The sequence below is a fragment of the Eubalaena glacialis genome, chromosome 10, assembly GCF_028564815.1.
Source record: "Eubalaena glacialis isolate mEubGla1 chromosome 10, mEubGla1.1.hap2.+ XY, whole genome shotgun sequence".
Taxonomy (NCBI): domain Eukaryota; kingdom Metazoa; phylum Chordata; class Mammalia; order Artiodactyla; family Balaenidae; genus Eubalaena; species Eubalaena glacialis.
In genome coordinates this window covers 2,445,734-2,472,797 of record NC_083725.1, presented here as the reverse complement: position 1 = coordinate 2,472,797, position 27,064 = coordinate 2,445,734, and the positions used below count along the sequence as shown (strand labels likewise).

Here is a 27,064-nt window from a genome sequence, read left to right as displayed (position 1 = left end):
ACAGACCGTAACCTTTATGAGGGATTTAGTGGCAATAAGGCCTCGGAACAAAAACTCCACTTAAAACCAGCTGACAAGTTATTTTGCACAGCAGTGGGGCCACTTCCTGGGCCTCTGGATTCAAGGCCAGATAATGAGATGTTCCTTCCACTAGGCTTAATTATTGCCAAAGATGATGGTCACAGGGAGAGTGGGTCTAACTCACAGCTTCATTTCAGTGTTGGCACCATTGCTACTCGGATGGAGAGAGGCAGAAACTCCGCTTCGGGCTGTCCACCTTCCTCTGAACTTAACCTTGAGGGTGCTTGAGGGAAAGAGAAAAGTCTGTGGAAGAATTTGGACCACACGGTGGTCACGGCGGGGGGCGGGGGGGGACACTGCGGCCACCTTCCCACTGCAGTCCCCGCTGCGCACGCTTTTATAGCCGGTGCTTGAGGGTATAACTACCAGTGCTTCTAGGCAATTAGGAATTAAAGTGCTGATGATGCCATCAAGGCAGCTGAGAATGGAAGTGATCTTGGCACCATTGGCAGCCAGCAGATTGACAGCCTGGAGACGCTGGCTTCTGCAGAGCTGAGCACAGGGCCCCCAGGAGGCGGGGGCTCCATCCTTGCCCTGCCCCTTTGACCCTTTGCCTCCATCTGGCCTGGATGGGGCAGCCTGGGAGAAGGGAATGATTGGAACCTGCTCTCCTGGGCAGCTCTTAAGGGCACGAGGAGAGTCTGAACAAAGAAAATCATTTCCAGGAGTCTGGGAGATTATGGTGACATGTACAGGCACATTTGCATATTGTTTACTCTCAGGGTGACAAAGTGTGAAGTTCATCCTGGGATCTGGTGACAGCGCTCTTGTGGAAAGACCGTCCTTCTCTCCACACAGCGGGTTTCTGAGCAGCAGAACATCCAAGGGGCAGAGTTACGTCTTCCTGAATCGGGAGAAAAACGACCCCTGTTAAAAATGCAGTGTCGGGGGCTTCCCTGGTGGCACAGTGGTTGAGAATCTGTCTGCCGATGCAGGGGACATGGGCTCGAGCCCTGGTCTGGGAAGATCCCACATGCCGCAGAGCAACTGGGCCCGTGAGCCACAACTACTGAGCCTGCGCGTCTGGAGCCTGTGCCCCCAAACAAGAGAGGCCGCGACAGTGAGAGGCCCACGCACCGCGATGAAGAGTGGCCCCCACTTGCCGCAACGAGAGAAAGCCCCGCACAGAAACGAAGACCCAACACAGCCATAAATAAATAAATAAATAAATAAATTTAAAAGTCCAAATTTATTAAATAAATAAATAAAATACATAAAAAATGCAGTGGCAGCAGAGGAATGGAGGACTTAAAACTGAAGTTTGTAAAGGGTCCCTCTAGCTAAGGCCCAGGCTGCCTGGGGGGCCCGGCAGTGTGTCTTGAGCCAGATGGGGGCTGGGTCTCCTTTCTCTGCAGATCTTCGACAGCTTGTGGAAAAAGTGTGTCTGGAGGATGGGGTCTGGGGTACGGTACGAGCGGCAGTCACACTTGGGTAGCTGTCCTTAACTGGCCCCTCGAGTTTCATGGGCATCAGCTGCAGGCCTGCTTTGGAAAGTGAGAGCCACTGGAAGATGCTGGATACCAAGGCAGAAAATGAATCCACTTGAAAAGGCTTTAAGGCAGGGCCTCTAAGGATGTGGCAAGGCTCTGGCTTCTGCGACCAGCAGGAATAGACAACTCCTGGGGAAGGGAAATTAGAATCAGGAGGGACCAGAAGCATCTTGCCAGCCACTACCTCCGAGACCGTGTGAAGAAACCTTGTCCTAGGTGTACGGTCCAGAAACCCTGGTCAGCCCTTCTGGGTTGGCTTTTACAGCAGGCAGTAATGCTCTTTACCTGGAATCGATTGGACTCTGCGTTATCTCGCTCATAATAGCATTCCTTGCAGCGTGGTAAGCAGTTCACTAAGTGCTTTCAGTTATAGGACATATTTCATCTGATTCCAAAACCCTGTAGGCAGAGCTTAGGTCTGAGATCTGCCACTTCCTAGCTCACTGGCTTTGAGCAGGTTAGGAGCTGGTTACAGCCTCGGTGTTCTGGATTAAATAGGAAAATAAATGGGCGGTATCTAGTACTTATTAGGTGTATGACAAATATTAATTCTCTTCCATGAGGAATAATAAAAAAGTAATATTGTTCCGGGTTTCTCTTTTTAATTTTTTTTCAGTTTTCCTCATGAAGTCAGGTAGCTGAATCAGGTTCTTAACTGATTCCATTTTTTTTGTACTATCATTTTCATCTTTGAGGACCTGTTTGTGTACATTTTAGTTGATTTTTGTAGGGACACCTTATTCAAGTATCTGCAGTCTGCCTGACTTCCTGTATGAGGACTTTGGGTTCACTGCATTACCTCTCTGAGTTTCAGGGTCTTTACCATACAATGGGGGGAATGCCTATGAGCTACCAAAAGGATTTAAAAGGAAGCAGCAAATGTTAAGCCCCCGGCAAAGTGCTCGGCATACAAGGTGTCCGTGGTCCTTCCCTCCCCGTCCCGCCTCTCCTCCCTTCCTGAACTGGTCCCTGAAGAGCTGGCCCCGATCGGGGGTGTGGAGGATGAAGCCCGCCACGTACCTTCAACCCAAAGCAGGCGCCATCACACTAGAGCTGTACAATAGCTCTCCCTGTCTGGATATCGTGATTAGCAATAATTACCTTACATCCCCCCATTAAACAATTGATGAAGAGAGCATTCCCGGCAATTTCTTGGATGTCACCAAATATAACGGAGCACCGATGGTGACAAGTAGGTTGCTGTGAAATTCAATTTACTCGAATATGCACAAAAGCAGGGAAGTGTGGAGTGGAGCCTGCGTGGTGTTTACTTTCCTCTCCAACATCTCTATCAGGAATGACGAAACTGGATCAGGGAGCAGAGCTCATAAAAATTTCCACATTTCAGCTGATCCTGAAAGGAACAAATTCCGAACTTCAGAACCAGTGGTTTATGACTAATCCCGAATAAACCACTAGCTTTTCTCCCCGGGCTTCCTGATCTCCCCCCGCAAACATGAATGGTTTTAGTATGGAGAGAAAGAAAGAATGAGATGTAAGAAATGACAAAATGATTCTGGTAAAAGAGCTAACAAGCCGCCCGAGGCTGTGTCATCAAGGAGCTCTCTGCATGTTCAGGCTCTCATTTGGGCTTCTGAATCTCTAGACTCTAACCTTTCCCTTCTGGAAAGCAGAGGCAGCAAGCCCAGTGCTGGCGAGGGGGAGGGTCCTATAGCAGACCTCCATCCCCCACTGCCTCCACGCCCTCACTTCAAGATGCTGTTTATCTCAGAACCACTAGCGCATCTGAAGAAGTGGTCAGCACCCACCTGCGGGGCAGGCAAGCCCATCTCAGCCTCTAAACCAGAGCAGCCTCCCGGCCCCGCACTGCACCTAACGTCCAAATTTAGCCTCATCCTGGCCTCTAGAAGTACACATTTTTAGTAACATTAATAAATCGCATTTGAATAGTACTTTATGTTTAAAACGTGATTTCTCACAGTTTTATCTGATCCACAGAACATGCGTTTTAAAAAGGCAAGATAGGTATTGATATAACTAAAATAATCAGAGAGTTAAATGATTTACATGAGTTTCTACAGCTAGTAATAGTCGGGTCTGGGCTTCATATACCTGGTCTTCTGATGCAACACTTAGAATTCTTTCTCTCAAGAGATCCCACAGATCCCACAATACTGGTGTCCTATTATACAAATATTTGTATTGGAAAGAAGGAAGAAGGGAAAAGGGAAAGAAGAAAAGACAGACTGACTAGTCTTTTCAGTCAAAATAAGCCAAAGAAACACTTCTCAGTGGACTCAGCAGTGGGTTTGATTGATCATTCCTCTGTCATGATACGGGGACAGCTAGGACCCCTGGTTACAGGAAGCAGCAGCTACAGCCCTGCCTCAAATGAAAGCTCCCCGGAAGCTGCGGCTCCCTGGTCCAGTGCACAGTGGGAGGATGATGAACAGGAGGAGGATGATTAGGAAGTGCCAGTGATGGAAGAGGGAGCAAGACGAGATAGTCATGCAAATGCTGGATGGTCCAAAATATATTGATGAAACCTCCCGCCCACTCTCCTGATAGAGAACAATGCCTTGTAGGAATGACAGAGAGCGCTCCCTTTCCTAGATGCCCTGTGGGCAGACGGGTGGTCACATGGAGGTGCAAAAGCAGGGTGCCCCACGTGGGAGGGTGAATCAGCAAGACCTCAGACCCAGAGAACCCCAGGCTGGGTGTGTGCACTCCACTGCACGAACTCTCTATGGAGAGAATACATTTGGGATCAGATATAATCTGCATTCTGGTCCCACCTTCAACACTTGTTATCTGGGTAACAGGAGCACATCACTAAGAGCTCACAAAGCCTTAGTTTCTTCATCTGTAAATTGGAATAATAATAGTACCACCTCATAGGATTCTTGTGAGATTAAATTAAATAATGGAGTCAAACTTCCTGTAAAATTTCTAATGCACACCAGAAATTAACAGTCTCAGTTCATATACGTATATAGTTGGTTTCTGTTTATTTTTATGTATGCATCCAAATTTCAACATGCATTTGTTGTTTTTCTAACCCATCTATCCCCTCTTTAAAAGAAAACACTCTGGAACTCTGCAATTTTCAGTTGCATGTCCTTGAATATTTCCTTGACCTCTCTGAACAGATGTATCTTCATCTGTAACATGTGGGAAAGGAGACAATTAGGGTGACCAATGCATCTCCATTGGCTTGGAACTTTTCTGGTTTTAGCACTGAAAGTCCTGTGTTCTAGGAGACTCCTTTAGTTCCCGGTAAACCAGGACAGTTGGTCCGCTTAGAAATAATATCTACTTGTGGGGTTAATGCGGGGGTAAGATAAAGTGAGGGCAATATATGTAAAACAGCGGTTATACAGCAGGTTTTTAATAAATAGTAACCATTGACATTATTATACATGCTGAGAGTCTTCGAGGGCTATTCAAAGATGTTGAGGAAATTCAGTCATTTCGATGTACTTGCATTTCCATACAGCCTTGTCAAAACACTTTCATTCATTCATTCAAAAACTACGTGTTGAACACAAACTGTGTTCAGACATCGTGGTGTGCGCGGAACACTTCAGTGAACAAGACAACCAGCTGGGCTAACGTTTTACTTGGCAGAGCAGACCGTATGCAGCAGTCTGGTGTGGGGAGTTCTACTTCAGGAGAGACAGTCGAGGAAGGCTTCATGGAGGAGCTGAGTTTTCAAGAACAAGACAGACCCAGCCAAGTGACGATCGGGGAGGAAGGGAACTATGAAGAACCAAGGACTGGCCTGAGGTATTTCAGGAGGAAAGGAGGCCAGTGGAGTGGACATTCATGCACCAGGTTATGGACCCAGGCCTGGGTGTCTCTCTGGGGTCTGGACACCAGGAAAGTCGAGGGTATTCCAGACGGCTCCTTTAATTCTGTAAAGACAAAGGTGCCAAGGCCATAGCTGTGGCGCAGCCCTTGCTGTGGAAACTGTCCCGAGCCCCCATGGGCATCTCAGATCTTCACTGCACAGAGGAGGTGGGTGGGGGGCAGGGGGAACGGGGGACATGCCACCAGCACCAGAGGCAGCACCTGGGATGCATAGATCTGCGTGTGTCCTGCGGAGGAGCCTGGTCCAAGCCGCTTCTGTGCATCCTCGGCCCCACGGGACCGTGAAGGGCTTAATAAAACATCTCAATTTGGATTTAATAGGATATCTACTGTGCGCTAAAAACAGCAAATTGCTATTTATTAATGACATAATTATTAGAATTTAACACCTGGGCAGTGGAGGCTACACGAAGAGTGAGGAAGTTCCCTAGAATACTGTTTTAATAATTATGTTATTTAATTATTTACACATTTGAATTAAAATTCAATAAGAGCCAGATTAAACCTTAACATAATATATTCAGTGTGGAACTCTATCCAAAAAGCATGGCTCAGGGGGTCTCTGCCTTTCTTTCCAAACATAATCTAACCACTTCTTGATCTTTCTAGATTCAGACCTCAAAAGTCAGCAGAGGCATGACATCCATCAATGTGGAGATAAGCTGATGGCCTTTTTTAAGGAATCATGGACTCTTAGCAGGTCTCAGACTCACCCCAGACCTTTGGTTGTGTGATCCCAGCTGCTAACGGGATAGTTCTGCCACCCTGCTGGCCCCTTGTCGTCTCATCAGCTTGTCTAAAACAGAATCACACTAATGTTCTCCCCCCAAAGACGTTGTTCATATAACATAAGGGGTCTGCCAGCTCAGCCATCCAGCTGCTGTTGAACAAAATGGCCTTCATTTGACTCCATGTTCCTGAATCCCCCATCCAGGCACCGTCAGGCACCCGCAGCTTGTCCTCAGCATTGCTCTCAAACCCATCCTTTTCCTTCCACCCTTACAGAGCCCACGGTTTAACCCAGGCCTTGAACATCACTCTCAGAAATCCAGTGTCTGTCTACCCATTCCCTCTGACACGTTGTTACAAGCTTATTTTGCTTAAAGTATATTAATATATTTGTATATTCATTATATATTTATATATAGTATTTCCTTTTTTAAACAATTTCAAATGCTTGCCATTGCCTATAGGATAGAGTTAAAACCCAGGAAGGACCTGGCCATTCAGGCTGGTCTGTAATCTGGCTCTAGCTTACCTCATTGACCTTGTATCCCATTCTTCCTCGAGTCGGTTAGAATTTATCAACTTTCCATTCTGTGTTGACGTGACATACGTGTCTGCCAAGCACACAATATACGAAAACTCACTTATTGCATACTTCGCATTGCTTAGAGCCTCTGTAAGTGCATTTCATAAACTTACTCCTAAATCCTCAGAAGGATCCTGTGAGATACGTGCAAGTGGCTTCACGACCTGAGGACGTGAGGCACAGAGAGGTGAGGTGACTGGGCCAAGGCTGCCCAACTTGAACGTAGTAGAGCCGGGATCTGGACCACTGCTCTCCATCACCTCTGGTGCTGAGTAGACTTTGTATCCTCACACGCATCCTGGATTTCTGCCTTCCCAACCGTGCCCATGCACTTCTGTCCCACTTGAAGCAGCTTCACTTGCTCCGCAGACATGACCATTTCTCTTTTGTTGGTACCCAAACTAAACTCTGTAGCCCAGGAGAAGCCGTGCCGACACCCACACTCTTACTAACTCACAGAGTGTAATGTCTGTACCAACCTGCTAGCATCCAGTCCCACACAACCCTGTGACGCGGTGGGACGTTTATATGCACTGTTTCCCCAAACAGATTGTAAGTTCATGGAGGGCCAAGAAAATGTGTGCATTGCTGCACGTCATGGACATACCTAAGCCACAGTGTGTATATAGTAGGTGCTCACTCAATGTTTGAGTGACTTTTGGCCATGTCTCCTCCAGTAGCTATCCTTCCATTAATAACTATGCCTGGCCACCAAAAGTCTTACTAATAGTATTTTTCTAACATCACCTCCTTTGCCCAGAATGCCTTTCCTCCTCAGAACTGATTCATTTTTGCTTGTCTTCCGGGGATTAGCTTAGGTGTCTCATATCCAAGGAGCCTTCATGACATCCATCTCCAGGCTGGCTAGTGTGTCTCTCCTCTGCATTTCCTCAACACCTTATCTGTCCTTCTATGTCACAATGCACTAAAGGGGTTTGCTTCTGTTCCTGTCTTTGCATCTCTAGACTGTGGACTCCTTGAGGATAAGCACTGTGTCTTTTAGATGTCATGCCCCTTAGGGCTAAGTACAACACTGGTATAAGGAAGTGCTCAGGGACTATTGATGAATGAATGAATGTGTGAGTGAATGAATGAAAACAAAGCAATCCTAGTGTGTTTCCAACCGCCTGCATGATGAGATGAGATAAGATGCAGGAGGTATCCATGGAAACAATATAAAAATGTAAGTAGCCCTATCTCAGTGGATCAGACTTTTCTTATGAACATGGATTAGCTAAGACCACAGTGCATTCCTGTCAATTCACTTTAATTTTTTTTTTAATTTTTTATTTATGTATTTATTTATTTATGGCTGTGTTGGGTCTTCGTTTCTGTGCGAGGGCTTTCTCTAGTTGCGGCAAGTGGGGGCCACTCTTCATCGCAGTGCGTGGGCCTCTCACTGTTGTGGCCTCTCTTGTTGTGGAGCACAGGCTCCAGACGCGCAGGCTCAGTAGTTGTGGCTCACGGGCCTAGTCGCTCTGCGGCATGTGGGATCTTCCCAGACCAGGGCTCGAACCCGTGTCCCCTGCATTGGCAGGCAGATTCTCAACCACTGCACCACCAGGGAAGCCCCAATTCACTTTAATTTTAAATACTGACAACATGTTAGAAGTTGCCACCTGGAAGATGATACTTCTAACCTCCTAGCATCTTAGACACTGTGCCAGCTTGGTTCTGGTGATTGGGATTGCACCTCTGGTCAAACCATCTCAGCTCTATGCCATGAATGGTCTACCTTTCAAAGTCATCTCGAGGCAGTTTGCCACCTTCAAGCTACACCCTGAGGCAGGATTGAAAGGCCAAGCATTTCACCAACTGCGACTTAGTGAGTTGGACACATTCCAATTGTTAGTGGAAGGAGACAATTCTAGATGATTCTTCCAAGCATGAGGTGTGATGGTCTCATTTTATATACTTACTGTGCCAACAGCTTGGCCCAAACTACCTTCTCTTCTACTTGGGGACTGTCCATTGTTCTCTAGTGTATGATTAGCAGATTAGCTATCATGTAAGAAGCCAGGAAAATGAACTCCCAGTAAGCCCTTCCAAAGCAAGAGTAATTCATTACCCTGCCTGATTTCCACTTAAAATGTACTTTGAGCACACTTCCAGCTACAAGCCCTAAATCACCCTGTGTTCACAAAGTCCATCATTTTTTATTTTATCGCATGGCATTTTCGTGACATAATCCCTTGCAGAGCATCTCAGAGTGCTTTACAGATCAATAAATTACTTACCTGCAGAGTCAAAGCGATGTCTGCAAGGCCAGCACAGTCATTCTGCAGGCAGCCTGTCCTCTGGGAAACAGGCAAGGCTGTGCGAGTGCCAAGGGTGGGCAGGATCAGGGCCAGGCAAATGTATGGCTTGGGGGTGAGGTGGAGTTCAAGAAGTGCAAGTCCCAGTTAAAACTCTGCGAATAAAATACATCAAATTTAAATGATTCTAGAACTTAGAGAGCTTACAAATTTGGATCCTTCAGACAGTCAGCAAATCAAGTGTCCAGTCATTAACTCATCAAGTAACTTTCTCTCCTGGAAGGTTCAATCTAGCTTTTAAAATAATACAGCCATGAATCACAATATAATGTCTTAGAAGTCCCGGATCTTAGAGCCAGCGGTCACTTCCCAGCCCTGGCCACATCAACCGTCCATTGTGTCTGTCCTGCCAAATATCCGTGAGAATGCAGGTATGTGTGTGTGCAAGGGCATACACGCACTCGCACACACAGACATCACACCACAGTTGCCTCTCTACCTGAAGCTCCACGCGGATTTAAGACTAAAAATGATTAATTGGTGCTTGCTTTATGCAAGGGACCGTATTGGAGACAGCAGAAAATAAAAAGATGAGCAAGTCTCTTGTCCAGTATCTTATACTATGATAATTTATAGCCAAGGAGAAAGATGAGACAAGGTAACATAAGCCAGTTTATTTTAATGCCGTGGAGGAGGCTACGGAGTCTCCAGGAAGGAGAGGCCACATCCCCTTGGACGTCGCCTGGTAGACCTCGTGGAAGGGGTGGCAGCTCAACCAGGCCTTGAATGATTCCAGTAGGTCTAGACAGTTGGAGAAAGAGGCGAAGGGACCAAAACCAGCAGCAAGGGCTTGGGGCTCAGAAAACAAAGTCCAGTGCATGCTTGTTAATGAGCGTTCCTGGTTGGGCGCAGTGTGGAAACAGATGGGAAGTCAATTTTCAGGAGAAGGAGGGAAAGGAAAAAAGGCTGAGAGCAGATATCTGCACGACACCCTCCTTTCTGGAGGAAAAAATCCAACACAATCAGGAGTGAGTGATGAATGGTTCCAGGAGAAGAAAGACCAGCACGGAAAGTTCCAACCAATCTGATTTTCCTGTGAGGGTTGCACCGTGACCTTGGTCTCATCCAGGGAATAAGGGCGATGGTCAGCTTGCCTGGGGTCTCCTGCAGGCCAGATGGCACTGTGTCCTGGGGATAACGGGTCCTGGAATAGCACATGGGGGTGACTCAGAGGCATGCTGATTCAAGGAGGCAACCTGACCTGAAGATGCCTAATAGAACCCGACGGAGGGGCCCCTTAACCTGTAAAGAGCTAATGTGTCAAAACCAGTGTGAGTAGAACTGAAATGACTCGTGTTAACGGCCCGGTTCTGAGGTTGTCGCAGACATGTAGCCAGGTGGGGAGGTGGCTCCCATGAACAACCATTATAATTCCATCCTATAAATATGTGTTGCGTTTTTACTATGGATATAAATGTAAGTAAGACCTGGCTCAAGCCATCAAAAAAGCTCATGGTCTAGGGCGTGAGGGATGCTATGCAAATAACTAAAGCACAGTGGGATAAGGGCCAAGAATTGGAGTTTGGGGGGGCCAATAAAAGACACCCTTACTTTATAAACCCATTGGCAGACAAGACAAATGAGTAGTCATGTCATGGTCAAGCATCACATTCGCTAGTGGTAAAGATGATACTGGAGAATTGGGCTTCGATGTGCAGCAACAATGAGCTTCCAGCTCTGAGCGCCAGAATGAGACAGATGCACACCGCTGGCTGTGCTCATCCCCATGGGTTGCTGTCCTGTAAAACATAAATGAGAAAGTGCACAATATAGCGTAGCTTCCTAAGGAAACCCTGGCTCCAAAACGAAAGACTAAACGAAGTTGGGGGATTCTGTCCCCAAATCTACAGTTGGGATGAACCTCTTCATCCTTTGGGGGGATTAATCTAAGACACAGAGAGAGAAAGAGGCCAAGTCTGTCATGTCTGATTGACTCCCCCTCAGGTGCGTGTAACATATCTGGGTGCAGGATCTTTGAGTTGTGCAGGAGGCCAGAGGGAGTAGGGGTAGGGAAAGCTGTGACAAAATGGCATTTGATTTGGGTCTAAAAGGATGACTGGGAGTTTCCTAGGAAGGACAGAAGGAAGAATATAGATCCCAAATGCAGGCTGACCAGGAAGGACATGATGAGTTGGGGATGACAACAGGGTAAGTAGAGGTTAGAATCGACCAGGAAGGACATGATGAGTTGGGGATGACAACAGGGTAAGTAGAGGTGGAATTGCCAGGGATGTCAGTGTAAACAGAGGTTCGGGCTTGATTCCGAAGGGCCTGGTTTGCTAGGATGAGGAGCTTGGGTGTTTTCAGGTGGGCAGTAAGAACGGTTGGAGGTGTTTAGACAGAGACGCGATATGATCAGAAGTGCATCATATAAAGACGGCCGTGACGCGGTGTGGAGCAGGAGTGGGAGGTCGGTGTGGGTGAGAGTGGAGACCGGAAGAGGGTGGGGGGCTAGAACAGTTCCTATGGGGCTGCAGTGGAACCATCCCTTTCAGACCCTCTGACATTGCGTGTAAATAGGAGGAAATAGAAGCTGAAGTCAAGGTGAGACGTTTCTTTCACGTGTAAGGTGATTCCTCTGATTCCTCATCCTTGACTCTATAGCCCCAATATTTCCATCCCTGGGTTATTCTGCCAACTACCACTTGAAGACAACAAAGAAATGTTTCAGCAGGATTTTAATTTTCCTTCTACCTGTATTGTCTCCACAGTATCTCCCAAAATTGTAGAGATTTCTTCCGATATCTCCATCAACGAAGGCAACAATATCAGCCTCACCTGCATAGCAACGGGTCGACCAGAGCCGACGGTTACTTGGAGACACATCTCCCCCAAAGGTGAGAGAAGCAGTTTGGTGTATCGTGTCGTGAGAGGAAGCGGGAGAATCGTTGGCCTTGGCAGGAGGTTATGGCGCCGGTGACTTGGTCCCAAGGGTCGCCCATTCTTGGTGGCCTGATAACAAGATGCTCATGGCTCCGCAGAGAATATCGGTGTTCTCAGTGCAAGACAGGCATATCCTCTGAGATTTCAGAAATCACACTGGAGGATGTCTCCAGTCCCTGGGAAATTAATCCCAGTTGTTTCTGGGTGAAGTGGTGGTAAGCTGTTCAGGGCGACTTTCCTGGTCACGTTTGGCGATGGAGGAATCTGCTTGGTGTTGGTGGCATTGTTCAGCTGGCTGTTTTGTAAGAGAGAGAAGACACAAACACACAATGATGGATGAGGGTTTGGGATGGCCATATGCCTACAAGGAAAATTTCCACGTCCATGCTGCTTCAACAGTGCCAAATATCTGGTCGCTAGGCCATTAGTCCTTTTGTGGTTTTCTTGTTGCTTTACTCTGATTAATCCTAGGTAACAAATACAACTTAATGTGTGACTGAATTGCAAAATTCACTTTGTCTAAACGTCTAGATGTTTTGCAGACTGGGCTAAGTGTCGTTTTGTGCTTTCACGGATTGAACGTTAAACTTTTAGAATTTAAGGCAACATGCCATTTATTATTAAGCTAGCTTTTATGCGAGGTGCATTACATTATTTCATTAGTTCTAAAATGTCTACTGAGTGTTTATATAGCAATAAACCAGAACAGACGAGTCCCTGCTCTCATGAGCTCACATTCTCATGAGATGAATAACCAAAATAATAATGTTAATAATATGTGGTGATAAGGATGAGAAAATAGAGCAGGATACATTGACAGAAGGACAAGAGGTTTGGTCAGGAAAGGCCTTCGACAAGGTGACATTTGAGCAGAGACCTGAAAAAGATCCTTAATTTCACTGCTTATATCTGGCTAACATGGAATATATTTATGTACGTATGTATATATATGTGTGTGTGTGTATGCCTGCATGTATGTATGAAGGTAAGTGCATTGCTGAGTCATGCAGGTTTAAAGAGGCTAAAGAAGAGATACACACTACTATAAAATAGGTAAACAACAAAGACCTACTGTATAGCACAGGGAACTGTATTCAATATCTTATAATAAACTATAATGGAAAAGAATCCGAAAAAGAATATATATATATATATATATAGAACTGAGTCACTTTGTTGTACACCCGAAACTAACACAATATTTTAAATCAACTAGATTTCAATAAAAATAAAGATGCTAAAGTCGCCACCGGTGTGGTTTGCTGGGTGTTTCAGGCTGAGTCCCCCTAAAGCAGACCCTGAGAAGGTGACTGGCAAGCAAGAAGTTTATTGGAGGTGCCCTTGGGACCAAGTCTGTGGAAGGGGAGGGATGGAGGCGGGGTCAGGCCGAGGGAGAGGTTGAGTTGCCATGATGACCAGAGAAGCATCTCTACTAGCCCTGTGGGGCATTCTGAAGACAGGATGAATTGTCCTCTATTGAGGTTATGGGGGTGGCCTTTTATGCCAGCACAACAGTCGAGGTCAGGGAATTCAGGCTGTCCCCAGCAGGGCTGTGACCTAGGCCAGGCATCTCTCTTCATATGAGATGGTCCCCATGAGGGGCTGCAGCCAAGGGCTGTCCGTCCACCCCCTGGGGCAGGCATCCTTCGTTCCTGAAGAAGGCAGTGCATCACAGGTCTACTACACCTGGACATTAAAAAAAAATCAGTTGAAGACTATGCATGGGCCCCAGAAACCAAATTCCCTCTCTCAGGGTGACAGTTAGCCCTATGGAGGTTTTCAGAAAAGGGGTGAGGTTTTCATTGTGTTTGGCCTGAAACCCTGGGAGCCGTCCCTAGCCACCGCTCCTGACACTACTGCCACGAGCAAAGGAAGCAGAGAGACGCTCGAATTTCTGCCAATCTCTCGACTGGAAATGACCTTACACGTGGACTGGCCCACAGTCTGGGAGGAGGCTTCACTGTGCATGAAGTTGTTAGTGATGGAACTTGGCCCTGGGGCACATCCCAGGGTGGGGCATCCAGATGGACAGACTTTCTGGTCCATGGTGCACGCCGTTCATCACTGCTTAATGCCGGGACCTCAGTGCCGCTGGACTCCAGGGCGGTCTGTGCCTTTAGCATACGCAAACATTCATCATCCCAGGTACATGGACTTTCCTTCTGTCAGGTGGCACCGCCCCCTCCATCCTGCAGGTCCCCTCTGTCTCTTGCTTGATGTCTTTTCTCATCCCTCCTCTGGCCCTGCAACTCTTCGTCCTTTTCTGGGTGCCTCGCCTTTCCTTTTCCTCTCCTCTCCTCCCCTCCCCTCCCCTCCCCTCCCCTCCCCTCTCCTTTTTTTTCTTCTTTCCCTTCTCCTCCGTACAGCTCCTCTTTTCCTCTTGTCCTTTCATGCTTTCTGTTTTTGTTCTCCGCCTTCCTGTCTCTCACAGCCTCCTACACAGTCTCCTTCTGTTTCATCCCACATCGTCATTTCTTTCTTCTCTCTCTCCTCCTCACAACCACTTTTGTCTTCCCTCTGCACTGGCGCCTCTCCATTCCTCTTGCTGAAGTTCTCACCACTGTGCCCTAGCGTCCTTCCCTCTCTTCTGGCCATCAGCCGCCTCATTTCCCCAGGGGACTTGACCTGATGCTTCCATTTTACTGGGGTTTCAGCTGCTATGGAAACAGAAGATGGATCAAGGGGAGAGGAGCAGGATAATCAGAATCTACCTGTGGATCAGAGTAATTTAGACGAGCAGCTTTTCCCAGATCTGCGGTCTGGATTAGCTAACCCAGATTCAAACTGACGCGACATGCCACGCGGTAACTGATCACCCCGGGGCTCACGGGGTGCCGCTTCCTTGGTGACTGATTATTTGGAGATCAGAGCTGCCATCGGGCTGCTGCCCAGCCCGAACTGGAGCTGGAGACCCTTAGCAGCCAGACCTTCATCTTGCCCCACTAAATATCTCCAAAAGGCTGCTTATTTTAAATAATGTAGGGACAAGATAGGGGTTCCTTGGAGAAAAAGATACGCTCCACCTGAGCGAAGGCTCCAAAGGCAGAGAGCTGCTGTCACCCTTGCTCCCACTCTGTGTGGGCAGATCACGTTTCAATCAAGGTCATTCTTTATGCTCACACCCATTAAACCCCTGATGGAGGGCTGACCCTGGCCAAGCACTTTGGGCGACCTTGATGGCTTCACTGCATGTTCTCTCCAGACTGGTCTGTTTGTTCTGTACATTTCTGAAAAATCCTAGTTTCCTCTATCACAACTCATATGGGGCTGTGGTAAGCTGATATAAATCTCTTCTTTTTTAAAAAAAATGTATGGAGGTAACATTGGTTTATAACATATCGGGTTGGCTAAAAAGTTGTTCAGGTTTTCCATAAGATGTTACAGGAAAACCCAAACGAACTTTCTGGCCAACCCAATATAAGTTCTGTGTATTATATTTTGACTTCTGTATGCACTACAGCAAGCTTACCACCAAAAGGCTAGTTTCCATCCATCACCATACAGTGGACCCCCTGCACCCATTTCACTACCTCCCCTGACCCCACTTCCCCTCTGGTAACCATTACTCTGTTCTCTATATCTATGTGTTTGTTTTTCTTTGGTTTGTTTTGCACATTTATTTTGTTTTGTTTTGTTTTCCTATATTCCCCATATAAATGAGATCATATGGTATTTGTCTTTCTCTGTCTGACTTATTTCACTTAGCATAAGATCCCAGCCTTGACTCCTTTTATGTGGAAAAGTAATAAAGCAATGTTAACCACCATTGTATTAGTAGGGACTCATCCATCCAGATATACAGAAGCTGGGAGTGATCTTATGGTGGGAGGGGTGTTGGGGGTCTTTCTCAGAAGGTGCCTACCTGGCACTTGACATCAGGTGGAGAAAATGTCAGTTGTCCTTATCCAAGATAGAGAGGGAGGTAAGACCTCCCAAGCTACCTCTTGGCATTGCTATTGATCATGAGAAGTAGTATCTCACCTATTATTACTGGTTATATGTCTTTTTAGCTCCCTTCATGAACTTATAGCTCCCAGGAGTTCAAGGAGAAGGTGTACTAGCTTTGTAGAGACACCTGCCCTCGTGGTGCATACCTGTTTGGAAGGGTACAGCTGTTGCTTGTACCTGCACAGGCCTTGGTCTTTTGAGGAGGAAGAGCCCACGTCACTTCCTCACACGGGAATGCCACCTGGAACTGCACGAATGTTCTAATGGCCCCTCACCAAATCCCACCTGTTAGCCTGCTGCCCCGGGCGCTGAAGGACCATCAGTGGTCCCCAGGGTCCCTTAGACACAACTCTCACTCATGACTCTGCATCTTGTCTTGTCTTTTCCTTATCTAGGCATGCAAGAATATATTTTGTCATAGCCCTTAAGCTCGAGTCTTTCTATCCAAAAGAATACCTTTAATGCTATTATTTAATGCATTTAATGCATAGAGCTATTTAATGCTCTATTCCTCTGAGTCTTCCAACAGATAAACAGTCTCTTTCAATGTATTCTAAAGATGCTCTTCAAGACTTCACACTTCATAAAAAAATTATTCTCAAAGGCCAATTTTCATGTCTCCAGTTTCTGTTGGACTGTCAGAGCTTTAGAGAGAAGGCTGAGGTCCCTGTATTTCCACATCCCTGGGAGCCTACCACAAAACCCAGATGAAGACCTCAGTCCAGCCACTGCTGCATGGGCTCTACTGTACATAATGGGATCATGGCTCACCGAGTGTCCTAATGGGGCTGCCCTCTCGGGTGCACCTGCCTCACCCTTTATCCCATCAAACAAAACACTGAAAATATCAATAACAATCTCACCAAGGCTGCTGAGAGAACACCTCCCACCTGGGTATTGGCAGGGGGCTCAGGAGGGTCCAGTGATCTGTCCAAAGAGATGTCCTGATTTCTGATTCATCAGTTCTTTGAGACCAGGGCCTATGTCTCTCTTTTCTTGGATCCTTCACCTCCTAGCACAATGCCCGGCACCTAGAAAGCATCTAAGAAATATGTGTTGATTCCGTGAACAGCCCTTGTGTTTGCTGGTGCCCCAAAGGGGATGGCCGTCCTCCTAATTCAAAGATTCCATCCCCCTCCTTGAGGAATTCTTGTCCACTTTGATGTTGTAGTCCAGACCTGGTGTGTCTCCTGCTGAAACTCTGCTGGTAAGTCTCCAGGAAATTTTCTCTGGTCTTGAAACCTTTCCCAAAGTCCCTCTGGTGGGGAAGCTGCTGTGCCAGGGCTGGACTTCTCCTTGAAGAAGTGACTCCTTTTCAAGTTCTCTTTTGCAAGGGTCGAGGTGGCTGACGAGCATCTTTGAAGCTGGGTCCTGCGTGAGCTGCCTTCTGCCCTCATCACCGCCTCACTGTGATCACGCCCATGATGTCTGTGCTTCTCTGGTGTGTGATTCACCCGGCTCTTCCAGGGCACCTGCTCCTTGTGCTGACTTACTCATTCCAACCGCACCTGTGCCTAAACCCGCAATGGCTCCAAACAGTTCCGTGACTCAATCCTGGATGTTCCCAGAGAGAGTGAATTCAATAATACGTGAAAACTTGCTGCTCCTCATGGGTTAAAAAAAGTTCAATACAAAGAAAGAAATCAGTACCCAAAAAACAGAAATATCATTTAAAAAATTCTCCCCTCCATCCCCAGTGTGTGAATCGAGGTTGGGGTAGAGATGGATTGTTTCTTCCCAGGGCCACGCAGAGACCCGGGGTGAGAGTGCACAGTTAGAAGAAGGCTATATGTCCATTGGGCTGCACACCGCGCCCTAGCTGTGGAAACCTTCTCTTCCCACGGCACGGGGTGGGCGCTTCTGCACGCCTTCCGCACCCCGATCCGCAGGACTGGGCAACCTGCCTCAGCTGCCAGGCTCGCCCGCTCCCGCCTCAGCTCTCCTGCTGGAGCTGAAGGGCCCAGGGAGCACTCGGCTGCCCTGGCGCTCGCTTCCCAGAGTCTTCAAAGGCACCAGCTGGTGAGGACAGAGTGACCCTCAGATGGGAGCCCTTCTCCTCTCGCCAGTGTTCCGAGCTCTCCCCACCCACCTGTTTCCCATTTGTCAGCACTGACAAGCCCTCCTCCCCAGCTAAGCAGGACACAGAAGCACTAATTGGCACTGGAGGTATCACAGCTTGAGTTCAACCAGAGCTGGCAGGTGCCGCGACTCCGGTGACAGCTCTGCGGAAGAGTGTCAGGCGTGGAGCTCTGGCGTGCCACCGGCTGACGTGACACCCTGGCACTAATGAGCAGCCTGTCAGCACCAGCGTCAGGGGCCCCGTGTGGCACAGCGATCATTAGGATGGCAGACGAGAAAGTCGTCTCCAGAAAAGAGGCACCGGGGATGGAGGGAAGGAGGACAAAATGGAACTAAAGGCTTCACCTCACCCACCACCGATGTTCACCACTCAGCAGGAGGGAACCAAAAAAAAAAAAACAGGAAAGACAAAGATCCTTATGAAAGATCTCTATCTGTGCCAACTCTGGACAACTCTTGGAGTCTCATTTTGGTGGATGCCCTGTAATTAATGATACAGGCGATACATCTTTTCTGCCATAAGCCAAGGGGGAACTCAATGACTGGATTATCTCTCCAGTCATGGCCAAGGTGTTGTGAAGCCAGGAATTAGCCTAAGTTCCCAAGCAACAAGGGCCTGAAGGGAAAGGAGGCCTTGAGATCTGTGATTTTTTGCTCCCTATCGGGGAGTTTCCCTGGCGGGGGCACCTGCTGAACTGCCAGCTGCCCACCTGTCTTCTGCTGGAATATTAGAGTCCAAGAGATACAGTTAAGAGAAGGATCCTTCCCGTGGCGGTTCCTCCCACAGGTGGGCATGGGTGGTGACCAGCGTGTCTGCCCTCTCCACCTGCTTCCTGAGGACAGGTGAGAATGGTCCATTCTTCTGAGCTGTTTGGAATGTCTGGCCCTTCTCTGAGGCTCTGACCACCTGCAGTGAGTGACTCCCTTTCATAGCTGGAGGTGACCTGCCCAAAACAGGTGGGTTTGAAGTCAGGTCCAGCTGGATTTGGATTCTCTTGCACTGTCACTGCCTGGGTCACGCTGGGGCAGCAGTAAGCCTCTCCGAAGATACGCTGCTTTCTTGATTTTGTTCTTGCTTCTTGTCACGGCACCTCGCGTTTCCGTGATCTGGTCCTGGACCCCAAGGCCCCCCGCACCGCAGTCACACTGGCAGCTTGAGGCTCACCACCTACTTGGCGTCTCCTCCTTGGACTCACTTCCACTCTCCTTAGACCATCTTCCCGGGGCTTTTGGAGAGAGTCCACTTTTGTTTTAAGACCAGGCTCAGATGCTACCCGTTTGAGAGCCTCTGATGACTTTCTTCAGTCGGAGTGCCTCGGCCCTTCCCGAGATGCCAGAGCACTCTGCACGGCGGTGGTGCCCGCACTCACCTGCAGCTCCAGAGACCCCCACTGCCCCCCACCCCGGTGTCCACGGGATCAGGGGAGCAGCAACAGGCCTCTCGTGGTCGTATTTTATCGCCAGTGCTGAGCGCAGCACGAGACAGTGACAGGCCCTTGAAAGAAGTGTCCAATAGTGTAGGTACAGTTGAAAGAAGTGTCCAATAGTGTAGGTAAGTATGTGTCTTCCCTTTTTAAAATTGAGCCTTTCTGGCACATAATTTAAAGCAAAATCAATTTTAGTGAGGAAAGGGGTAAGATCCAGGCGCTTCATCTCAGCATCATCATATATTTCCCAAACCAATCAGAGGAATTTGTAAGAAAAGCATCTCCCCCAACCGTTGCCTCCCTGGTTGACGCCAGGACCAAGCTTCAGACTCTTCATCTGCAAAAGAGAGATAACCAAGCCGTGTCAGGGTAGATTGGCGGGATGAATCACGCTTCCCAATGCAGAGTGCCCGGCCAACGACACACAGTAGGCGCCTGACCCCGGTAGTTTCCATCACCCAGCCAGCCCATTCCTCTTCTCTCCCACCCAGGAGACAAGAACAAAAGGGAGGAAATTAAAATTTTTTCCTCTGAAAAGTTTGAATCCTTACAAAAGCCCAAGCTCAGTCAATTGCCAGAAAGGACAGATCTTCGAAGGTGCTTAATCAGCTCCCCCTAACCCCCATGATTTTCTAATTAACGTAGGTGCTTGATTAAAATTCCCCAAGTACCCCAAGTGGCTATCCCAGGAGGGACAAGTAATTGCTATTGTGAAAGATATTACAGTGGTCATTGATGGTGGGAGAAAAAAAATAATTGCATCGTAATGGAAAGTGGCAGATCTCCTCTCCCTAGGAACAGGGGAGCATACGGTATTAGGTCCAACCTGTACAGAGAAAGCAATTTCTTCTGATGGAGATAAACCAGTGGTGCAACCTCAATACGAGGCAAAGTGATCCAGAAACTCATTAAGTAAATGGCTTAAACACAGACCAAGGTGGCAAAGAAAAAAGTGGAGTGAGACGTTTATAGATCACTCTTTTAACTCCGTAATTTTCTTTAACTGTAACATTATGGCTAGATAGATACATTTAGGGGAAAATTTGCCAGTGTCAATAAGGTTTTTTGTAAGTTTAATATTTATGATCTGGTTTAAAGCAGTATTATAGCTGTGCGACTTCCTACTTCAAAGAAGAGGAAAATCATAAAAAGACTAGTGGGGAAATTAATGAGTTCAGTGTGCCTCAATTGAGAACATATGAAATCAAGCCTCAGTCTAGAAACCAAGGGCAGGAGTGCACACCACAGACGCTGTTTGTGGTTTTACCCAATTATTTTAAAACCCTTGAAAAATGTTGTAGAATAAGACGTCTGCTGAATGCAGGCACTGCTGACAGCGTCCTCCCCCATGTTTTCCTGAGTCTTGGGCTATTTATGCGGGTACTTGGTGACCGTTACCATGCAGAACTGTTTTGATGGAACAAGAAAGGAAACAGAGAAGCAAGGAGATTGTATTATCTTCCCCACCAAAGCTAACCAGCCCTGGCTCAGTTATTGCAAAGGCTGGTTAAAATGGCAGCCCCTCCAGGCCAGGAGACCTCCTCTCTGAGGAGCATCCATGACAGGCAGCTCTTTGGGGGGTACAGAAGGGCCTCACCCCCCCCCCACCATAGCATGGTAACCTCCTCACTGAGGAACCCCTGTAGACCAGCTGAAGGCTTTGGGGTCCCATGGCCAGGTCCCACCAGGAGCTGCCAGGAGAGCTTGGAGACTGTTTCCAATCAGATTGTCCTGGCCACGAGGACTTCTCTGTGGAGCTCTGACTTTGCACCTACTTTTCCATCCTGAATCTTATCTTGACCTGTGATGACTGCTTTTTCCCTAGAGTCTAAATTGCAGAGTGTCTATTGTCCAATAATTACAATAAGAATGTGTGGATGTTCAAAATGTGCTGGCCATTCTTCTAAACAGGCAGCATACTTGTATGAATTCTTCTCAACAGCGGTGTGAGACCGGTCCTGTGATGAGCCACTTTACCAATGAGGGGGCTGAGGCTTGGAGCGTCAGGCAAGTGGGCCGGGGTCACAAGGCTCCAAGTGGCAAAGCTGAAATCCCACCCCCAGCGACATTGTCTCCAGAAAGCATGTGCTTAACTACTGTGCTGTATGGTACCGTTCTCCAAGGGTGAACGTTCTCCCTGGACCAACAGCATGGGCATCACCTTGTTTGTACCCCAGATCTAGGATGGGACCCAGAAATCTGCATTTTAGCAAATCCCCGGAGAATTGTGTTGCACACTTAAGTTTGAGAACCACTGCTGTGGGATATTTGCTCTGTGCTGGGCACTCTGCTTTACATATCTTATATCACTTAATTCTCACAAACGCCCTGACAAGTAGGCATTATTTCCATTTTAGCAATGAAGAAATGGAGAGCTGAGAGGATAATTGGCCCACAAATTTTAAATGGCCAAGGTGAAATTGAAATCCAAGCTTTTCTGACTCCAAGTTTCATATTTTTTTTAAACATCTTTATTGGAGTATAATTGCTTTACAATGTTGTGTTAATTTCTGCTGTATAACAATGTGAATCAGTTATATATATATACATATATCCCCCATCCCCTCCCTCTTGCGTCTCCCTCCCACCCTCCCTATCCCAACTCTCTAGGTCATTGCAAAGCACTGAGCTGATCTCCCTGTGCTATGCAGCTGCTTCCCATTAACTATCTACTTTACATTTGGTAGTGTATATATGTCCATGCCACTCTCTCACTTCGTCCCAGCTTACGCTTCTCCCTCCCCGTGTTCTCAAGTCCATTCTCTATGTCTGCGTCTTTATTCCTGTCCTGTCCCTAGGTTCATCAGAACCTTTTTTTTTTTAGATTCCATATATATGTATTAACATATGGTATTTATTTTTCTCTTTCTGACTTACTTCACTCTGTATGACAGACTCTAGGTCCATCCACCTCACTACAAATAAATCAATTTCATTTTTTTTATGGCTGAGTAATATTCCATTGTATACATGTGCCACACAAGATTCATATTCTTATCCCTGCTTCACTTCTGACCCACGGCTTCTTCTCCGTGTCTGGGACACGGCTACTCTCTGTTTCAGGCCTCCTGGCAGCCCAGGGCCTGTGGTCCTTGGAGGTCCAGGTTTTCTTAGTGTTCCTACAAGTTCACCCACACTCTTGTCCAGACACTGGACTCTGGGCTGGGCTCTGTGCTGGGCCTGGGTGTTCCATTCTCCCCAGAATCTCAGACTCCTTTCAGTGGGTCTTTGCACGATACCTCTGAGCAAAGGATGTAGCCCCAGCACAGATGCCGACCACTCAGTTCTCAGGTGAGGCGTCTTCCCCCTACGGAGCTGCCTGTGTGAGCTTCACACTCTCTCCCCCTCCCCCGCGCCCCCTGGACCACAGAGCATGCATGGCAATGAGGTAGCTGCTCTCTGACTTGATTTGTCTCTTCCATTCACTCACACAATAGTGTGTCTTGTGCTTTGGGTGTTATTATTAGGTTGTTTTACACATTAACGGCTTTAGATATGAAAAGAAATTGCTGGATTCCAGGCTATGTTTTTCATTATCTGACTCCATTGAGTTTAGCTCTGTGTCCTTGTGGTGTTTGGCATACTTCATCTTCCTAGGGGTGTAAAATGCTTGTCCTGCTGGAGCCAGGACAGTCGGAAAGCAGCGAGCGGAATACCAACTCCCTTCTCACAGATTCAGGGGCCAGCCCCCTCCTGGCGGGGCCGCTCCTGCTCTCCGGACACTACTGCACAGCCAGCCAGCCTGTTCGTTGCCTGCGTGTTTGGGGTGAGGACTAGGTAGCCCTTCCTTCCCTGGGAGGATCATCTTACCCCTTACTTCTCCCCAACAGAGGTGGATTCTTCTACAGTAACCCCCTCTCCCAGCGCCCCCAAAACAAATCCCTCTCCTCTGAGAGTTAAAAGGAATGACTTTGGACTTAATCGTTCCTCCACAGTAGATTCAGGACTCCTCCTGTTTAACTGATCTGCAGCCCAGGAGGCCTTGCGCTCCTTCTCTAATTCCCTGCATCACTGCCTTGCCCTTTATGGAATGGTTCACGGAGGTCACAGTGGTTGGAGATATTTGGCCAGTCATCTGCAATGATAGAGAAAGAAGAATGGCTTTCTCCCTCTGTTGATTTATTTCCTCTGTCACACATCGTCCCCGAAGAGGATTTAAGCAGAGAAGGTGACATGGATTCTGTGCCTGGGAAAACTCCTTGGCAAAACAATTTTCATTGCTCCTACATTGATTCAATTATTTACTCAATAATTGCTGTCGAGCACCTACTGCTATGCAGCTGTCTTAGGCCGTGGAGATACATGACAGGACAAAGCAGAAAAAATCCCTGGCCTCATGGAGCTTCTATTCTACTGGGAGAGACAGAAAATAAGTCCAAGGATAAGTGAACCTGAGAGTGTGTTATATGGTAATTACTGTGAAAAAATTAACCGGATAAGAGGCAGAGAGATTATCAAGCATCTGTTTGGGGTTTGCAACCTTCCATAGAGTAGAGAAGGATGGGTTTATTAAGAAGATACCCTATGAAAATTGGGAGAGGAGGCGTTTGGATAATTCCAGCGGAGCATTCCTGGAAGGGCAAACTGTGAATCCGAGGCCCTCCATCAGGACACCTCTGTCATGTTCCAGGATCGTCATGGAGACCATGTGGCTACAGAAGATTTATTCAGTACCTGCCCTCCTCTCAATGGGCTCTAAGCTTCCTGAGGGAGAGAAGCACGCGTACAGCAGTGCAGAGCATGGAGCCTATCCAGTCTTAGACCTTCAATAAGTATTTGTGTAACGAATGAGTGAGTAAAGTGAGCGTGGGCTTCTGGGGTGAGTAGTTGAGCATGCTGGGAAGTTATAAGGTTCAAGTCAGAAACAGTGGTCCCTTCATGAGTGACGTCAGGTGCTAGAGAATGACGTGTCTCGTCCTGTGAAAGTGGTAGCAGAGGGCTCAGATGAAGGAACAGGTCCATGGAGAAGCAGGGTCCAGGTAAGCTGATGGTGCCAGTGTCTGACAAATCACCAGAGGGAACACTGAAGACAGTCCAGGTAATGGCCCAGGTGAGTGACAAGTTGGGCTGTGATTCAGGTGTGAAAGCCCTCAAAGCATCATGGGGAGTTCAGGACACGAGTCCTTGGCAGCAGGAAGAGGAGGGGTACATGCAACATTGCCGGAGGGCAAGACCTTGGAAGAAGCAAGGTTTACAACAAAAATGTGAAAGAGGAAAGGCTTTCAAACAACCTTGGGGAGTAAGGAAGACTATCACCCCAACCTCCAATGCCAAAACCAACAACCCAGCAGTATCTTGAGAGCTACCCAGGAAGTGCTGACCTCGGGGAATAGCTGGGTTTTAATTAATAAAGGCAGGTCAGGGGATGCTCATCCTGGAGCCTGAGGTCTGGGGGAGCATTTTGCTTAGATAGTGGGTGTTCCAGAGGCAGAGCCATCAGGCTTGGAAGGTCAGGAGACATGAGGAATGACAGATCTGCAGAGCATTGATGGTGAGGGAGGCGGTCGCTTGCTGCGTGGCACCCCCAGCAGTGAGGGGTGTGAGGCTGGTTGGATTTAGCCCCTGTGGTACCCAAGGGAAGGCAGGGAAGCACATCTCACAGGCTTCATCTGTAGCCTCAATCCCATTTCTTCCTGAGCCCAAAGGTGGGGTGGTGACAGAAGGTAGCTGTTGGCAAGGCCAAGCCTCCTTGTGTTCCAGAGCTAGGAGACTGACCTTTAGGGAGCTACTGAAAGGTCAAAGTCAGAGATCCTGAGATGGCAGGAGTGGAGGATAAGCATGGAATTTAGAGATATGCAGGGGACCAAATTGCCAGAACTGGTGATGGGTTTAGTATGGGTGGGAGTGAGGGTAGGCACTAAGCTGAGAAGGAGCCCCTCCTTCATTGGCCTCCCTCATGGCCAGGTTTGGGGGACTAGGGATTCTCTTTCGGGCTGTTCTCCCATGTGGCAATAGCTAGTATGGTAGGAACCAGCTGGTGTCTGATTTATTTCTGCCTGTTGATCCATGTGGGTTAGTTTCCTTTTCTCCAAAGATGATCGGAACAACCCCAGACATATTTATTTATTTATTTCTAGAGAATCAGGATTTATTCGATTGAACAGAAATGATAGAGTACAACAGAGATATGATAAATAGGCAGAAATGCATCATCTTTTATTCAACAGATATTTTTTGAGTACCCAAAACACAACAGTGCATTGCAATGAACACAGCATTCAAAGCCTCTGCCCCATGGGGCTGCCGTGTGGGAGTAGGTGATATTCAATACACAAATATGTGAGCCGATGTCAGGGAGAGATAGTACTATGGAGAAAAAGAAAACAGAGACAGGGCAAAGAATGATTCTGGTGCTCCTTTGGTTAGACTGTTGAGAGAAAGCCTGAGCAGAGACCTCGGGAGCTGAGTGAAGTGAGGCAGCAAACTGGATGGACTAAGAAGGGGGCGTTCCAAGCAGAGGGACCTGCACGTTCCAAGGCCATGAGCTGCGGAGACCTTTGGTGTCTCTGTGCAACAGCAAGAATGTTGATGCAGAGAAGTGACACAGGATGGTGTGAAGAGAGTCAGCAGTCAGGTCATGTAGTGCCTTGAAAACCAAGGTAAAAACTTAGACATTTGTTCCAATAAAAACACTGGCAAGTTTCCAGCAGGAGAGTGAACTGAGTGAATAAATGTTGTTAAAGGGTCATGTTTACGGTTTGAAGAGAAAGACAGGGGTAAAGGGGCGGGGGTGTAAGGGTAGCAGCTGGGATACCAGTTAGGATGCTGTTGCTTTAGTCCATCAAGAAGTGATGAAGGATGGAATATGATGGTGGGGTCCAAGACGGTAAGACTATGTTTAGTCTGGAATGTGTTCTGCAAGCTGACAAGGTTTGCTGACTTACTAGATGGGCGTTGTGAGAAAGAGTTAGGAGTCAAGGGGGATTCTAAGGTTTGTGACCTGTGCCGACTGGTGGCTGCTTCTATCAATTCCTGCCATCAGGAACTCCAAGAGGAGCAGGCTTGCAGAGGAAGAAAGGAGCTTGGTGCTTTAGGTATGCACGTGCAGATGCTGAGTAGACAGTTGGCTATGCAAGGGTCCAGAAGCCAGAAAAATTAATCCAGGCGTCGTCAGCATGCATGGGTCTGGCTATCACCACCTAGTGGGTGAAGATGGATAGAGGAGAGATCCTCAGGGCTTTCCAATATTGAGGTGTTAAAAGAGGAGGATCCAACAAAGATGACTGTGAAGAAGTGGCCGGAGAGCCGTGAAGGACGTCTGAAAGCCAAGTGCAGAGAACGTTTCATGGACGGAGGGGGTGATTAATATCACATGTGTTGCTTAGACGTCAAGGAAGATGAGGGCTGAGAACTGGCAGAGTGCATTTACACAAGACGTTGGTGAGAAAGGTTCCGATGAAAGATAGTAGATAAAGATTAATTGGAATGGGAGAGAATGGGTGGAAGAAATGGACAGAGTAATAAACTTTTTTGGAGAAGTGATGCTCTAAGGATCCGCAGAATGTGGGGTTGGCGGAGAGTGTGAGGGCCAAGGGACTTTTCCCCAAAGTCCAGTCTGCAGCCCGGCCACCCTTGGCCACTCCCCGGCTGTTATTGCTGGGTAATTACTCGCCTTAGAGTTCTCAGTCATCCCTCTTCCTCAGATGAAATAAGAAAGGGATTAGCTAAGTCTTGTCTCTGCTTGTGGAGCAGCCTATA

At 47.7% G+C, this 27,064-nt stretch overlaps 1 protein-coding gene across 4 annotated transcripts in view; it reads left to right on the top strand.

The window, feature by feature from the left end:
- Positions 1-27,064, top strand: part of NTM (neurotrimin) — a 400,089-nt gene that overhangs the window by 260,991 nt on the left and 112,034 nt on the right. For all 4 annotated transcript variants that reach the window (XM_061202238.1, XM_061202237.1, XM_061202236.1 and 1 more), the window contains exon 3: positions 11,741-11,866. In XM_061202238.1, the coding sequence (XP_061058221.1) occupies positions 11,741-11,866 (126 nt within the window). The remainder of the gene's footprint in view (positions 1-11,740; positions 11,867-27,064) is intronic.